The sequence below is a fragment of the Oncorhynchus keta genome, unplaced genomic scaffold, assembly GCF_023373465.1.
Source record: "Oncorhynchus keta strain PuntledgeMale-10-30-2019 unplaced genomic scaffold, Oket_V2 Un_scaffold_14865_pilon_pilon, whole genome shotgun sequence".
Taxonomy (NCBI): domain Eukaryota; kingdom Metazoa; phylum Chordata; class Actinopteri; order Salmoniformes; family Salmonidae; genus Oncorhynchus; species Oncorhynchus keta.
This window is the reverse complement of record NW_026290793.1, coordinates 225,643-241,780: the sequence shown is the minus strand read 5'-3', so window position 1 is coordinate 241,780 and position 16,138 is coordinate 225,643. Positions and strand designations below refer to the sequence as shown.

At 43.9% G+C, this 16,138-nt stretch overlaps 2 protein-coding genes across 2 annotated transcripts in view; both read left to right on the top strand.

Moving 5' to 3' along the window:
• LOC127927514 (lipopolysaccharide-responsive and beige-like anchor protein) overlaps positions 1–9,303 on the top strand; it is a 54,271-nt gene extending 44,968 nt beyond the window's left edge. The window contains exons 21-22 of the mRNA XM_052513986.1: positions 4,515–4,685; positions 9,238–9,303. Of these exons, the coding sequence (XP_052369946.1) occupies positions 4,515–4,674 (160 nt within the window). The 3' untranslated portion in view covers positions 4,675–4,685; positions 9,238–9,303. The remainder of the gene's footprint in view (positions 1–4,514; positions 4,686–9,237) is intronic.
• A 216-nt stretch (positions 9,304–9,519) lies between these two features.
• LOC118381187 (lipopolysaccharide-responsive and beige-like anchor protein) overlaps positions 9,520–16,138 on the top strand; it is a 223,833-nt gene continuing 217,214 nt past the window's right edge. The window contains exons 1-2 of the mRNA XM_052513987.1: positions 9,520–9,654; positions 10,785–10,846. Coding sequence (XP_052369947.1) covers positions 10,796–10,846 — 51 coding nt within the window. The 5' untranslated portion in view covers positions 9,520–9,654; positions 10,785–10,795. The remainder of the gene's footprint in view (positions 9,655–10,784; positions 10,847–16,138) is intronic.

The window sequence follows — 16,138 nt, the reverse complement described above, 5'->3', positions numbered from 1 at the left end:
AAGGGCAGTGCCAGATATGTCTACTCTAAGTCATACCAGAAGGAAAGGGCAGTGCCAGATATGTCTACTCTAAGTCATACCAGAAGGGAAAGGCAGTGCCAGATATGTCTACTCTAAGTCATACCAGAAGGGAAGGGCAGTGCCAGATATGTCTACTCTAAGTCATACCAGAAGGGAAGGGCAGTGCCAGATATGTCTACTCTAAGTCATACCAGAAGGAAATGGTAGTGCCAGATATGTCTACCTAAGTCATACCAGAAGGGAAAGGTAGTGCCAGATATGTCTACTCTAAGTCATACCAGAAGGGAAAGGCAGTGCCAGATATGTCTACTCTTAAGTCATACCAGAAGGGGAAGGCAGCCAGATATGTCTACCTAAGTCATACCAGAAGAGAAAGGCAGTGCCAGATATGTCTACTCTAAGTCATACCAGAAGGGAAAAGTGCCAGATATGTCTACTCTAAGTCATACCAGAAGGGAAAGGGGCAGTGCCAGATATGTCTACCTAAGTCATACCAGAAGGGAAGGGCAGTGCCAGATATGTCTACTGTAAGTCATACCAGAAGGAAAAGGCAGTGCCAGATATGTCTACTCTAAGTCATACCAGAAGGGAAAGGCAGTGCCAGATATGTCTACTCTAAGTCATACCAGAAGGGAAAGGCAGTGCCAGATATGTCTACTCTAAGTCATACCAGAAGGAAAGGCAGTGCCAGATATGTCTACTGTAAGTCATACCAGAAGGGGAAGGCAGTGCCAGATATGTCTACTCTAAGTCATACCAGAAGGGAAAGGCAGCTAGATATGTCTACTCTAAGTCATACCAGAAGGGAAAGGCAGTGCCAGATATGTCTACTCTAAGTCATACCAGAAGGGGAAGGAAAAAGCCAGATATGTCTACCTAAGACATACCAGAAGGGAAAGGCAGTGCCAGATATGTCTACTCTAAGTCATACCAGAAGGGAAAGGCAGTGCCAGATATGTCTACTCTAAGTCATACCAGAAGGGAAGGCAGTGCCAGATATGTCTACTCTAAGTCATACCAGAAGGGAAAGGCAGTGCCAGATATGTCTACTCTAAGTCATACCAGAAGGGAAAGGCAGTGCCAGATATGTCTACTCTAAGTCATACCAGAAGGGAAAGGCAGTGCCAGATATGTCTACTCTAAGTCATACCAGAAGGAGAAGGCAGTGCCAGATATGTCTACTCTAAGTCATACCAGAAGGGAAAGAGTTGGCCAGATATGTCTACTCTAAGTCATACCAGAAGGGAAAGGCAGTGCCAGATATGTCTACTCTAAGTCATACCAGAAGGGAAAGGCCTATCCAGTAAACCTGGCTGGTCAGATACTGACTAGATTGGATGGGAGTCACTAGTATCAGGGGTGGTGCTGATGTGAAGCACCCAGGGAGAGAGGTGTCGACAGCGGCTGGAGAGAGACAGGAGAGACCATGGTCTGGTTCTCTGCACTGGTTATGAGTAAGAGAAGACAGGCTATGTCAAGCCCATGGGGAGGGGTGTGGGTGTGGGTGGCGGTACAGGGTTGGGGTTCAGTGTTAGGTTCTCCATCTGTTCCCCAGCAACTCAGGCCTTTAAATAATTTAGTTAGGTTATTAGCTACACTTATCGTTGAGCCCCACGCCCCTGTCGATTAATCAGCCGTCAGGAGCAGGTGCTTGGCTGTTACTGTTAAACCCACGACCAGGAGAGGAGCTGGGAGAAGCAAAGCCCTGGGTTTCTGGGCTGTCAGGGCCTGAATAATTTAGAGGTTTTAACTAATAACCGGCTTGCCGCCCTGTAAACACAAGCAATTTCATTAATCTCTGCTATTCCTAAGAGTTGAATCGAGGAATGTGCTTACAGGCTGAAAGTGTAAGTGAGAAAGTGAGCGCCTGTGTATAAAGTTACCGCTTAGCAAGCTAGGTCCTGAGAGTCAGCCCATTTGATTGTTTGATCTACAAATAGGTTAAGTGTAAAGCAGAATAGGATAGTTGTTACCAACCACTGCGAAGGGACAGCGGTGGGTTTTTGACTGTGAGCCGAGGCTGATTAGCTAGTGTATTAATTCTTATTTCTTATGTCCTTTACTGTTCAGAAGAGGGCCATTAATTAAGGGCTGAGGTGATTGTTTGGTGCCAAATCATCCGAAAGTATCTCAAATTGATTGTGAAGTCAACAAAGTCACTTATAAATGATTTGGACATGATGCGCGAAAATGCTAATATCGGTCCCATGACATAAATGGGATTTGTGCCACAAATGCTAAAGTTAGCATGTGTAAACAATGCCAAGGAAACTAATCCAAAGTGTGGATTGCTGTCATACCTTGTTTTGTAATTTGGGTGAACTGTCCCTTTAAGTCATATTAATGTCACAGATTCAACATTGGAACTGCAGATGGTTATACACTACCACAATTATAGAGCGGCCATATTGGCAATAAAACCTGTGATATGCTTGAAGATAGCCAGCAGTAGTTGATTCCTGTTCAATGATGGATTGAAGGAATTTACAATATACATTACGGACATAAGAGTGTTTGGCATAATTTCTCAAATGAAAACAATGTATTCCACAATGATTCCTGTTCTAGAAATAAGACTACAACACCAAATAAGACAGCTACCATTGTGGAATACATTGATTTCATTTGAGAAATTATGCAAAACACTCTTATCCAGAGGAACGTGCCATAAGTGCATTCAGCAGAAGTAGCTAAAACATTACCTGTATGTACTAAACAGTGTGTGTGAAGACAGTAGACTAAACCGCTAAGCTGGTATTTCTGCAGCCAGACTGTATCATCCTGCAGCATAGATCACAGCGGGGTCAGAACCAGTCAGTGTTTAACATCCAAAGTACCTTCAGCCTAATGTGTGTCATCTGCCGTCTTAAATCATCCAGGCCCTGCTTTGATACCAACGCCAGCTTTCTGTCTGCGGAGCTACTGAAGCCCAGTCAACATACTCCTCTCTGTGTGTGTTTCTCTGTGTGTGTGAGTTTCTCTCTCTGTGTGTTGTGTGTGTGTGTGTGTGTGTGTGTGTGTGTGTGTTTGACCAGTAGGTAGTGATTAGGCCATGCTCCCTCTGTGTCAGCACTGATAAGAAGGCCCAGGTCTACTTTGATAGGGCCACTGGCCTGTCAGGAAGCCTAGTTTAAACTGACAGCTTTATCCAGACGCTGTTTCCGCTCTCTTCCTGTAAGGATGTTATTGATAGGAGGGCACCAGGTCTCCTACAGCACTGGCCCCTAGGGAGAGGGATACACTGGTATTAGTAACCTGTGACTCAAGTAGCACACCAGACCACGTTACGTATGGTAGTACACTAGGACCCATACTGTAGAGATATAGCGATGCAGCATTGGTCAGGGAAAGGGGGGAGAACTGAATGCATTCAACTGAAATGTGTCTTCCGCATTTAACCCAACCCCCCTGCCTTAATCGACGTCCACATCATCTGTAACCTACACAGACCACTGTGTTATGGATGGGGTAGACCAGGACCTCCAACACTGGCCCATAGTATACAGTAGGGACCTTGAGGACAGGGATACAGTGTAAACATATATCATTATAACGTCTCACGTACCTTCTATATATTTGTAGACGTTCAAGAGTGTCCTGGAGTGCTTTTTAACCAAACCCCCTAACCAAACCTCCAGCTGGACACAGAATGAATGGGCTTGCGGGCCGGATCCTGTCCGCGGGCCGCATGTTGCCCACCCCTAGTGTAACCTAAGGTATCCTAAGAGTAAAGTAGTTTACTACAGCTTCTGCTGTGGGTCTATGACCATGTCTGTTATCCATGTGTTTAAAACAATAGTAGAGGTAAAACCACTACAAAGGCTGTGTCCCAACTGTTGGCTCAAAACAAATGGGATACATAGCAAGAACAATGTGCGGTAGCTTCTTTTCTTTGAGCTATATTGTGTAAGAAAGAGCAGGTTCATCTGCTGATACCTTTAAATGATCTTATTCCTTCCAGCTGATTACCAAAATATATCAGATTTATTTATCAGGAATTCCTACTTTTCTGTCGTGTGTGCTCCATTTGTCTCCGAGCCAGAATCCAGATTTTCCAATTTTGTATGTTGTCGTGGTCACATCCCTAACAATGTATTGAAGATTTAATATTATTTGTAATGGTGGACCTTCCGTTAATAAATCACAATGTTTACTGACTTACTGAGTGAGTGAGTGTTGCAGGGAGCCAATCGATTTCAGGCAAGATGGATGCAGCCATTACTGAATATTCTGTGTCAGGGAAATAGACCTCTAATGACTCTACTGTCTAAATGGGATCCTGTACTGTTGTTTTCGCATGCTGCAGCCTGTCTTATCAATCACATCTCACTATGCAGTATGCCTACTAAACTGACATCATCACTATTGTTTATATTCTAGAATGACAAAAGTTCTGTTCTTATGTCCTTAGTTATTCAGATGTCTCAAGGAATGGATTTTCTAATGTGTAATAGTATTCAACACACGTTTTCATATTTATTCATCTTTTACAGAAGTGTTCGGGTGGCGCCCAAGAAGGTGGGCGGGGCTCCGTCCCCAGGCTCCTCCACTCCTGTCCCATCAGCCACCGCTGCTGTGGGGGCCGCCGGGGACACCAGTCAACAACGTTGCCGTGGTTTCCACGGGCGATGCCTCCCAGAGCACCACCGCTGAGGCTGCAGCCGGTGAGTCCCAGACATTAGGAGGTATGTTAGGTGTCCCAGCAGTAAGGTTACCATGCTACGGAGATGGCACGTCAGAGCTGCATCAAAGGAGAAGTCAATGACAACACCAAGAATTCAAGCTTGCCAAACCCAAGGAAAATACCTGTCAACATTTTTTTTTACAGTCCCAAATGTTTTGCTTGTCCGCAGTGAAGTTTTCAAGATATTGAACTTTCAAAATATCACCGTATGATGTGCTTTGCAGCTTATCTGAAAGTAAAAGAGTCGTCTTATCCTCTTCCTAAAACCTGTGTTGATACCACAGTCCCTAATCTGCCTCCTTAAGCCTTCGCAGTACTTCTATGTTAGGTTCCATAGATGAGTCCCTCAGTATAAGGTGGCAGGTAGCCTAGTGGTTAAGAGCGTTGGGGCTGTAATCCCCGAGCCAGCTAGGTGAAAAATCTGCCGATGTGCCCTTGAGCAAGGCACTTAACCCTCATTGCTCCTGTAAGTCACTCTGGATAAGAGCGTCTGCTAGATGAATAAAATGTAGGATAGTATTTCAGTGTGTCTTTCTAAATGTTCCCTCCACGCTGTGTAATCCAGTTAGCCTGGAACACAGCAGAGCAGGCAGACCGAGCAGCATTATTACAGGATTAGTGCGTTATCAGGGATCACTGTCAGACGCTATATAGTACAGTACTCTGACTGCAGCACTAATGCAGACTTTTATTCGGTCTTAATGGGGTATTTATTTAGGTTTGGCTTAAATGTGATGATGCCATGTTGACATTAGGTAAAGAACGAAAGGATCTGTGTGTCGTAGAACTAGGAATTATACAGTGAATATGAATGATAAATTATGCATAAGTTATAGAATCATAGATTAATGTATAAACTATATCAAGTCCACATTGTTTTCTATGCAGTCTTGTCTATTGAGTGGAGTAGGACTCTTAGTCCATGGTGACAGTCGGTAAACACTGGGCAGAAGACCTATTGACATTTCTTTCATGTTCTGTGTGTGGATAGAGCATGTTTTATATGTGTGTGTGTGTGTTTTAGGTGGGAAATGTTTGCGTAAGTGTGTGTGTGTGTGTGTGCTTTGAGAGGAGTGTGTGTGAAAGGCGGTGTGTGTGTGTGTGTGTGTGTGTTTTAAGGGGGCCAGTGGGAGGATTAATAGAGAGAAGTTAATTTTTACCACTGTTTGAAGGAGCTACTTCATGTCCACTGGGAGCCTCTCAACGGGCCAGCACAGTGGTGCTTAAAGACGGGGCCCCGTGTCCACACACACACATTCCAGTCCACAGCCTGTCATTCCCTAAGAGTTATCCCCGCTCTGAGACCTTCCCTTACTGCTGTGAAAAACAAGCCCACCGAACACCAGAGGATTCGCCTCCATGTATTCAGCCGGGCATTATGGAATTTATGGGCGACAGTGAAATAGAATTATTGCCAGATCAATCAAACGTTGTGCTTTGTAGACGTTATAGACTCGTGTGTCTCTGCCGCGAGGACGGTGTCATGGAAGTCATTTCATGAATATGTGCCCAAAGCGATGAAAGCAAATGTGTTAATTAAAAAAAGTAGACTTTTTGCTTACTTTATATAAAATCATTTTCATTATTTACCGGAACATTTTGAAATTGTTCAGTCCAAAATCAGCTCAAAAGGCAAACAAATCCTGTATCCATAGTGGTGTGTAAAAGAAAAACATGCTAATATCCATGCTGGTTTGTAAAAACAATCTGCATGAATATTCCTGATGAATGGAGCATTAATTAGGCCATACATGAACAAAATGATCTGTGCCCAAGTGGAAGGAAGCTGTACGGAGGCAGCTCTACATCATCCACTATCTAACACCAGACAATTACACTACACTTATCCCACACACACATACATCCACCCGTTCTGGAACATTAGAATGGAAACCCTCAAAACAGATTTATTGAGCCACTGTTCCTTCAGTAGTAATGTATTGGTGTGGAGGGCCAATGTATTGTCATATCCTGCTATCAGACTAGTAATGGTACTGATACTGATAATCATATTAATAACGATACTGATACTAATAACGATACTGATACTAATAACGATATGGATACGAATAATGATATGGATATGAATAATGATATTGATACTAATACTGATACTAATACTGATGCTGGTACTAATAATGATACTGATACTAATAACGATACTGATACTAATAATGATGCTAATAATGATACTGATACTAATAATGCTACGGATACTAATAATGATACTGATGCTAATAATGATACTGATACCAATAACGATACTGATACCAATAACGATACTGATACCAATAACGATACTGCTACCAATAATGATACTGATATGAATAATGCTGCTAATAATGATACTGATACTAATAATGATACTGATACTAATAATGGTGCTAATAATGATACTGATAATGATGCTAATAATGATACTGATACTAATAATGATACTGATACTAATAATGATGCTGGTACTAAAAGTGATGCTGGTACTAAAAGTGATGCTGGTACTAAAAGTGATGCTGGTACTAAAAGTGATGCTGGTACTAATACTGATGCTGATACGAATAATGATGCTGATACTGATGCTGGTACTAATACTGATGCTGGTACAAATAATGGTACTGATACTAATAAAGGTACTGATACTAATAAAGGTACTGATACTAATAAAGGTACTGATACTAATAAAGGTATTGATACTAATAATGGTGCTAATAATGATACTGATACTAATAATGCTACGGATACTAATAATGATACTGATACTAATAATGATGCTAATAATGATACTAATAACGATACTGATACCAATAACGATACTGGTACCAATAGCGATATTGATACTAATACTGATACTAATACTGAGGCCGGTACTAATAACGATACTGATACTAATAACGATACTGATACTAATAACGATACTGATACTAATAATGATACTGATACTAATAATGATACTGATACTAATAATGATACTGATACTAATAATAATGATACTGATAATGGTGCTAATAATGATACTGATATCAATAATGCTACTGATACTAATAACGATACTGATACTAATAATGCTAATAATGATACTAATAATGATACTGATACTAATAATGATACTTATACTAATAATGATACTGATGCTGGTACTAATACTGATGCTGGTATGAATACTGATGCTGGTACGAATACTGATGCTGGTACAAATAATGGTACTGATACTAATAATGGTACTGATACTAATAAAGGTACTGATACTAATAAAGGTACTGATGCGAATATTGATACTGATGCGAATATTGATACTGATGCGAATATTGATACTGATACTAATAATACTGATACGAATAATGATACTGATACTAATAATGGTACTGATACTAACAATGATACTGATACTAATATTGATACTGATACGAGTAATGATACTAATGCTAATAATGATACTTATAATGATACTGATGCTAATAATGATACTAATAATGATACTGATACTAATAATGGTACTGATACGAATAATGATAATGATACGAATAATGATAATGATACGAATAATGATACTGATACGAGTAATGATACTGATGCTAATAATGATACTTATAATGATACTGATACTAATAATGGTACTGATACTAATAATGGTACTGATACGAATAATGATACTGATACTAATAATGATACTGTTACGAATAATGATACTGATATGAATAATGATACTGATACGAATAATGATATTGATACTAATACTGATGCTGGTACTAATAATGATACTGATACTAATAACGATACTGATACTAATAATGATGCTAATAATGATACTGATACTAATAATGATACTGATACTGATAATGATGCTAATACTGATAATGATGCTAATAATGATACTGATAATGATGCTAATAATGATACTGATAATGATGCTAATAATGATACTGATACTAATAATGATACTGATACTAATAATGATACTAATAATGCTAATAATGATACTAATAATGATACTGATACTAATAATGATACTTATACTAATAATGATACTGATGCTGGTACTAATACTGATGCTGGTATGAATACTGATGCTGGTACGAATAATGATGCTGATACTAATACTGATGCTGGTACAAATAATGGTACTGATACTAATAATGGTACTGATACTAATAAAGGTACTGATACTAATAAAGGTACTGATACTAATAAAGGTACTGATACTAATAAAGGTACTGATACTAATAAAGGTACTGATACTAATAAAGGTACTGATGCGAATATTATAATAATGATACTATTAACGATACTTATACTGATAATGATGCTAATAATGAACCACTGGATTATCTCCAGAAACCACATTTATACTCCACTCCTTCCTTTATGTAGAAATGCATTGAGGTGGATGAGGGAGGTGTGTGTGTGTGTGTGTGTGTGTGTGTGTGTGTGTGTGTGTGAGTGTGTGTGTGTGTGTGTGTGTGCGCTCTTCTGTTCGTGTGTGTCTACTGTCCTGTCCTGCTCCCAGACTAATAATGAGGCTCTCTGGTTTCCACCAGGATCAGCCAGCACCAACCTGCCATCTGTCCCCACGCTGTCCCCAATGACCCGGGACACAGCCCCAGTATGAGGTGATACACACACACATTCTTAATTTTTTGTCTATTTGTGTTGTGATGTTCGACAATATTGTGGATTCTGTAGTGGTTTTAGCTGCTGCTTTGTGGATCAATTTCAGATATAAAGTCACCTCTATGCATTTGAATATTCTATTCTACATATTTGCCTGGTGTAAACGTGTAACGTGCATGTGTTTGAATATGAGTGTCTCATCTTCCCTCAGTATCTCAGAGAGACTGGAGCATGCTCTGGATAAGGCTGCCCCCTACTGAGAGAGATCTTTGTGGACTTTGCCCCCTTCCTCTCTCGCACCCTGCTGGGTAGTCACGGACAGGAGCTCCTCATCGAGGGCACCAGTAAGTACCCGTCTAGAGAGCATCATGGACCACATGGATTTCCACACAAATCAAATGCATTTATAAAGCCCTCATTACATCAGCAGATGTCACAAAGTCCTTACACACACTCACACATACACACACACACTAGATTCTAATGATATCAAACTCGTCTTTTATATGAACCACTTATCCCAATAAAAGGTTTCTCTAGATTTCCAACCTGACTGTCAATAATCTGAGGGCTAACCTACCATCCCACCCTCAGACACAGGCACACCAGTATACACACTGCAGAATTACGGGACATTTCTCACGCTTCATCTAAACAGCACTAACACAGGCCCTTTGGTAATGACATCAAGGCTGGTAAAGGCCTCAATAGAGTGGATCAGTTTTAACAAACTGATTGTAGCTGTGCTGCGGTACAGGGAGGGAGGGTGGGTCCTAGAGGCCTGGGTCAGGGGTCAGCCCACTAATGGGAGTGTTTGGGATGTCTACTGCCACCAAACAAAATGGAAAGTTGATTGATAGCTGCAGGGGGGAGGGGTTAGGGATTTGTGTGTGTGTGTGGGGGGGTTGTGGTTGGGTGTGTCGGAGTGTGAGGGGGATTATGCGTGTGTGTCCATACATGCGTGTGTGTGTGGGCGTGCACAGACCAGAGTAACTGAGAATGCAGAGGTCACTGTCCCTTTTCCTCTCTGCATATGAAATGACCCCTGGCCACTCCACTGCCCCCACCCCCCGCCCCCCTCTTCCCCTCAGACCTTCTACCACTATAGGATCAATGAGACATATGCTGAACCACGTCTCAGCCTGTAATACAAGGCCCAATATGTATTAGTTTACAGTAACATCATGTCCACTCATTAGGCCACATCAATGCTACTCTGTCCCCATGCAGATGTCGCCGGATTAGGTACTTCTGGTCAGATTGTGTTTGTGTGTCATTGGAGCGTGCACACACTACTAAACACATCTACATTTTCGCTGAAGAAGGCAGCCAAAATGGCTGTCATGGCAGTGAACTTGTATTTTAGTTAAAACTTTCATTCTCTCTCTCTCCCTCCCTCTCTCGCTCTCCATGTCCTCTCTCTCCCCCTCCTTTCTCTCTCTCCCTGTCTTTCTCCCCTCCTCTCTTTCTCCAGGTCTGGTGTGTATGAAGTCCAGCAGTTCGGTGGTAGAGCTAGTCATGCTGCTCTGTTCTCAGGCAAGTCTTCCATCTTTGTCTCTCTCTACCTCCACCTCTCTCTTTCCTTCCCTCCCTCTCTATCCCTCCTTCTCTTCACCCCATCTGAGTTATTGTCCCTATCGTCCTCACCTTGAGTGCAGTAACTCCAGGATGGAGATGGAGGAACCATCTCTTCCTCCATCTCTCCTCCTCACCTCCCCTCAGGACATTCCAGAGTCACCCCAATCTCTCGCTCCCGTTCTCCAAATGAGAGAAGGCATCTTTAATGACCTCTGATATTGGCCTTAAGGTCAAGGGTTCCCGACCTGTCCGTCCACCTTTGACCCTTACCGTCGGCCCCGGTGGCCCTCAGCGTTCCTCTGTGGCTGGGGCCAACCTGATGAGGAGGGGAAATTCTGCTTTGCATTGATTCCGGTTAGCAGCTTCCCCTTCTGTTTGGTTGTGTTCTGTGTCCAAGTTTATTTAGTGCGGCGCTGATGGAGGATTCATGAATACAGATGAAGGAATCATAGCAGGTGTGGTGCAGCAGTAGATCAATGGGCTGGGTGTCAATAAACTGGAGATAGATCACACAGCTAATGGTGGAGTGCAGGGATCAGGGAGAGGCCATGGTCTGCTGGACATTTACATTCATGGATATACCGCACACGATCAGGCAGGCAAACACATGCGCGCACACACACATGCGCATGCGCACACACACATGCGCACACACATACACACAAGGACACAGAAATACACAAGCACCCATTCACACACATACAAACACACCCACACACAGTGTGTTATACATGGATGAGAGACACACCTCGTACATAATCACAAACATACTATTTCCTTATAGGCTTGTGAGAACACATACACTGCTCCTATACAGACAAGTACCCAACCAAATGCACTCACACCCCCACAGTGCAGAGACACACACACACACCCCCACAGTGCAGAGACACACACACACACACACACCCATAGTGCAGAGACACACACACACCCCCACAGTGCAGAGACACACTCACACCCCCACAGTGCAGAGACACACACACCCCCCACAGTGCAGAGACACACACACACCCCCACAGTGCAGAGACACACTCACACCCCCACAGTGCAGAGACACACTCACACCCCCCCACAGTGCAGAGACACACTCACACCCCCACAGTGCAGAGACACACTCACACCCCCACAGTGCAGAGACACACACACACCCCCACAGTGCAGAGACACACACACACCACCAAAGATGCAGGATAATAACTGTATCCCACTGGGCCTTGTTTGTTAGCAGAAGAGGGGTTTCCTATTTAAAACACCACTCAACACCACAAAAAAAAAACAGAAAACACAATTGATTAATGACACCTCTCTCTCAGACCGCACTGCGCTTTTTTTTAATCTGTTATATTTTAAAAAGAAACACCGCCTTTCATCTGCCTTTTTCCTCCTCCTCCCCTTTTCCTCCCCTCCATCCCATTTACTTCCATTATTCACTTCACTTGTTCTCCAGAAGAGGTAATCTAGAGAGATTACACATCCGCTCTGGTGTCACCGGGGCAGTGTGGATTTTTGGCTAGCGGGGCGCGGGGACGTCGGGGAGGGGAAGTGAACCCTAGCCGGTTCTGGAGAGAGGGGAGGGAGTGGAGAATAAATGACATGCTCTAATGCCCCTATTTGTCATATCTGTCAGGGTGTTGTTTAATGCTAATATAATCAAAGGCAGAATCTGGTGATTGCCGACCGAGAGAAAGAGGGCCCCTGGCCCCCAGTCCCACTAGTCTCTCTCGCTCTCTCTTCTGTCTCTCTGAAGCATTATGACTTTCTCTCTCTATGGGAAAAGCGAACGGTCCAAGATGGCGTTGATTGCTTCAGTAAATCATCCAACCAAATTCTCTCACAGCCGAAGCAAATGTAATTGTGTTGTTGTGTGGAAAGGAGGAGGGAGGGGGTGTTGCTGATATGATCTACCTTGGATATATATATATATATATCTCATGAGAGAGAGAGAGAGAGAGAGAGATCTGTTTTCTTCCCTGGGTTAAATTCCATCTTCCAGCCAGACTTGTGTTGTGGCGATAATTACATTTTTCCCCGTGATTTGCGTGTACCTCTGTTTCCCCTCTCTCTCTCTGACTCTGAAAGTGAGAGAAACAAGGAAAGAAAGGCAGGGAGTGATTGATGATGTTATGTAGCCCAGCTGAAGGGCCCTCTGGCACAGGAAATGCTCTTGAACCCCACAGGAAGTGCTTCAATCGGCGGCCATCTTGAGAATGTAGACCCTAGCGTTGGTCTGCGAGCCCCAAGCATTGGTCTGCGATGGGAGGAGATTGAGGTGATTTTGATTGATTTGTCTCTCTTCCCCACCCTCCTCCTCTCACTTCATCCCTCTCATCCAAGATAGCGCGATGCGATAGCTATCGTGTCTGAAATGTTTTATTCATTTCCTGAGGGGTTGAGATGGAGTGTGACCGGGGTCAGAGGTCGAGAGGCTAGGGGCCACAGAGGAGTTTTTAATCACGCCTCGTATGAGGCATACAACACAGGGCCACTTCAGCCTGGCATTGAGGAGGGGATACTAAACCACTGTTTGATAGGACCCCTTCTGTTAAGAACGCTACTCCTCTACCCAATTAAAGATCCATTTTGATCTGAGATCAGAGACATTAATGTCAGAGACGTTATTGCTTCATTGCTTGGTCTCTTGTGGTTGTATTGATCAGCATATACAAAGTGATGGAATAATGGCGTGGTCGTGTGGTTTCATAAACATGACTTGAACTCTACCTAGTGATAGATCCAGCATTTCTCTCTCTAGGATGATGTGTAGATGTAGTATCCTGTACCATAGGTCCAGTTGTTGTTTACAAGGTTGTTGATTAAAGAAGGCATTTCATTTGGCTGTTAACTCATTGGTTTTCTGGCATCCGTGGGCTTTTTAGTAAGTCGGCCAGAAATGTTATTTTCATTGGGATGACAATCTAACTTTGGGTTGATGAGGAACTGCATCCACGCTCATTGTTAGTCGAATCCTTTGGACTAAAAGGAGGGATGGAAGAGAGAGGGTTTATCTCTGATCCAGCTCCCCAAGCGGAGTATCAAGACATCCTGTTCCTCTCAGGTAATTGCTTGCGATGGATCCTTCAAAGCTGAGACTTGTTGGGTATTACGTGACTATCATCTCTGAGATTTTGTCAGTCCGAGCTCACCGCTCTCTCCTCAAGGCCTCTCTCCTCACTGACAACGGCCTTAATTCGCCGTGACAGGCTCTCTCCATGACAACGAACAGTGGCCTAGCTTCTCTCTGTCACCATGTCGGATCTACAGCCTTCAAAGGTGCATCACTTAAAAAGGTTTCCATCCACAACACTGATAAGTAGATAATGCTGACTCAGTTAAAGGTCTGTCTGCGTGTGTGTCTGCGTGTGTGTCTGCGTGTGTGTCTGCGTGTGTCTGCGTGTGTCTGCGTGTGTCTGTGTGTGTGTGTGTGTGTGTGTTTGTGAGCAAACATGTGCTAAGCTAGTCTCCTCTCTCCTCCACTCTCCACTCTGATAAATCACCTCATTGGATACAGGACAGTCCACTATCAGAGAGGCGTCTGTCAGATAAATCAGCCAGCAGCGCTGTCTGTGTCCTGTAGGTCACTGTAGGTTATTGTCTGAACAGTCTGTCAGGACATCCAACCTTACAGCACTTATCACTACATCCCTCCTGTACATAGAGAGGTGTGGAGGGAGGAGTCAACTACCATCCTGTACATAGAGAGGTGTGGAGGGAGGAGTCAACTACCATCCTGACATAGAGAGGTGTGGAGGGAGGAGTCAATGAGCCTGCTGTACATAGAGAGTTGTGGAGGGAGGAGTCAACTACCATCCTGTACATAGAGAGGTGTGGAGGGAGGAGTCAATGAGCCTGCTGTACATAGAGGTGTGGAGGGAGGAGTCAACTACCATCCTGTACATAGAGAGGTGTGGAGGGAGGAGTCAACGAGCCTGCTGTACATAGAGTGGAGGGAGGAGTCAACTACCATCCTGTACATTGAGAGGTGTGGAGGTGTGGAGGGAGGAGTCAACTAGCATCCTGTACATAGAGGTGTGGAGGGAGGAGTCAACTACCATCCTGTACATAGAGAGGTGTGGAGGGAGGAGTCAACTACCATCCTGTACATAGAGAGGTGTGGAGGGAGGAGTCAGTGCTGTACATAGAGAGGAGTCAACTACCATCCTGTACATAGAGAGGTGTGGAGGGAGGAGTCAACTACCATCCTGTACATAGAGGGTGTGGAGGGAGGAGTCAACTACCATCCTGTACATAGAGGGTGTGGAGGGAGGAGTCAACTACCCTCCTGTACATAGAGAGGAGTGTGGAGGGAGGAGGAGTCAACTACCATCTGTACATAGAGAGGTGTGGAGGGAGGAGTCAACTAGCCTGTACATAGAGGGGGTGTGGAGGGAGGAGTCAACTACCATCCTGTACATAGAGAGGTGTGGAGGGAGGAGTCAACTACCATCCTGTACATAGAGAGGTGTGGAGGGAGGAGTCAACTACCATCCTGTACATAGAGAGGTGTGGAGGGAGGAGTCAACTACCCTCCTGTACATAGAGAGGTGTGGAGGGAGGAGTCAACTACCATCCTGTACATAGAGAGGTGTGGAGGGAGGAGTCAACTACCATCCTGTACATAGAGAGGTGTGGAGGGAGGAGTCAACGAGCCTGCTGTACATAGAGAGGAGTCAACTACGATCCTGTACATAGAGAGGTGTGGAGGGAGGAGTCAACTACCATCCTGTACATAGAGAGGTGTGGAGGGAGGAGTCAACTACCATCCTATACATAGAGGTGTGGAGGGAGGAGTCAACTACCATCCTGTACATAGAGAGGTGTGGAGGGAGGAGTCAACGAGCCTGCTGTACATAGAGAGGAGTCAACTAGGATCCTGTACATAGAGAGGTGTGGAGGGAGGAGTCAACTACCATCCTGTACATAGAGAGGTGTGGAGGGAGGAGTCAACTAGCCTCCTGTACATAGAGAGGTGTGGAGGGAGGAGTCAACTACCATCCTGTACATAGAGAGGAGTCAACTACCATCCTGTACATAGAGAGGAGTCAACTACCATCCTGTACATAGAGAGGTGTGGAGGGAGGAGTCAACTACCATCCTGTACATAGAGAGGTGTGGAGGGAGGAGTCAACTACCATCCTGTACATCGAGAGGTGGAGGAGTCAACTACCATCCTGTACATCGAGAGGTGGAGGAGTCAACTACCATCCTGTACATAGAGAGGTGGAGGTGTCAACTACCATCCTGTACATT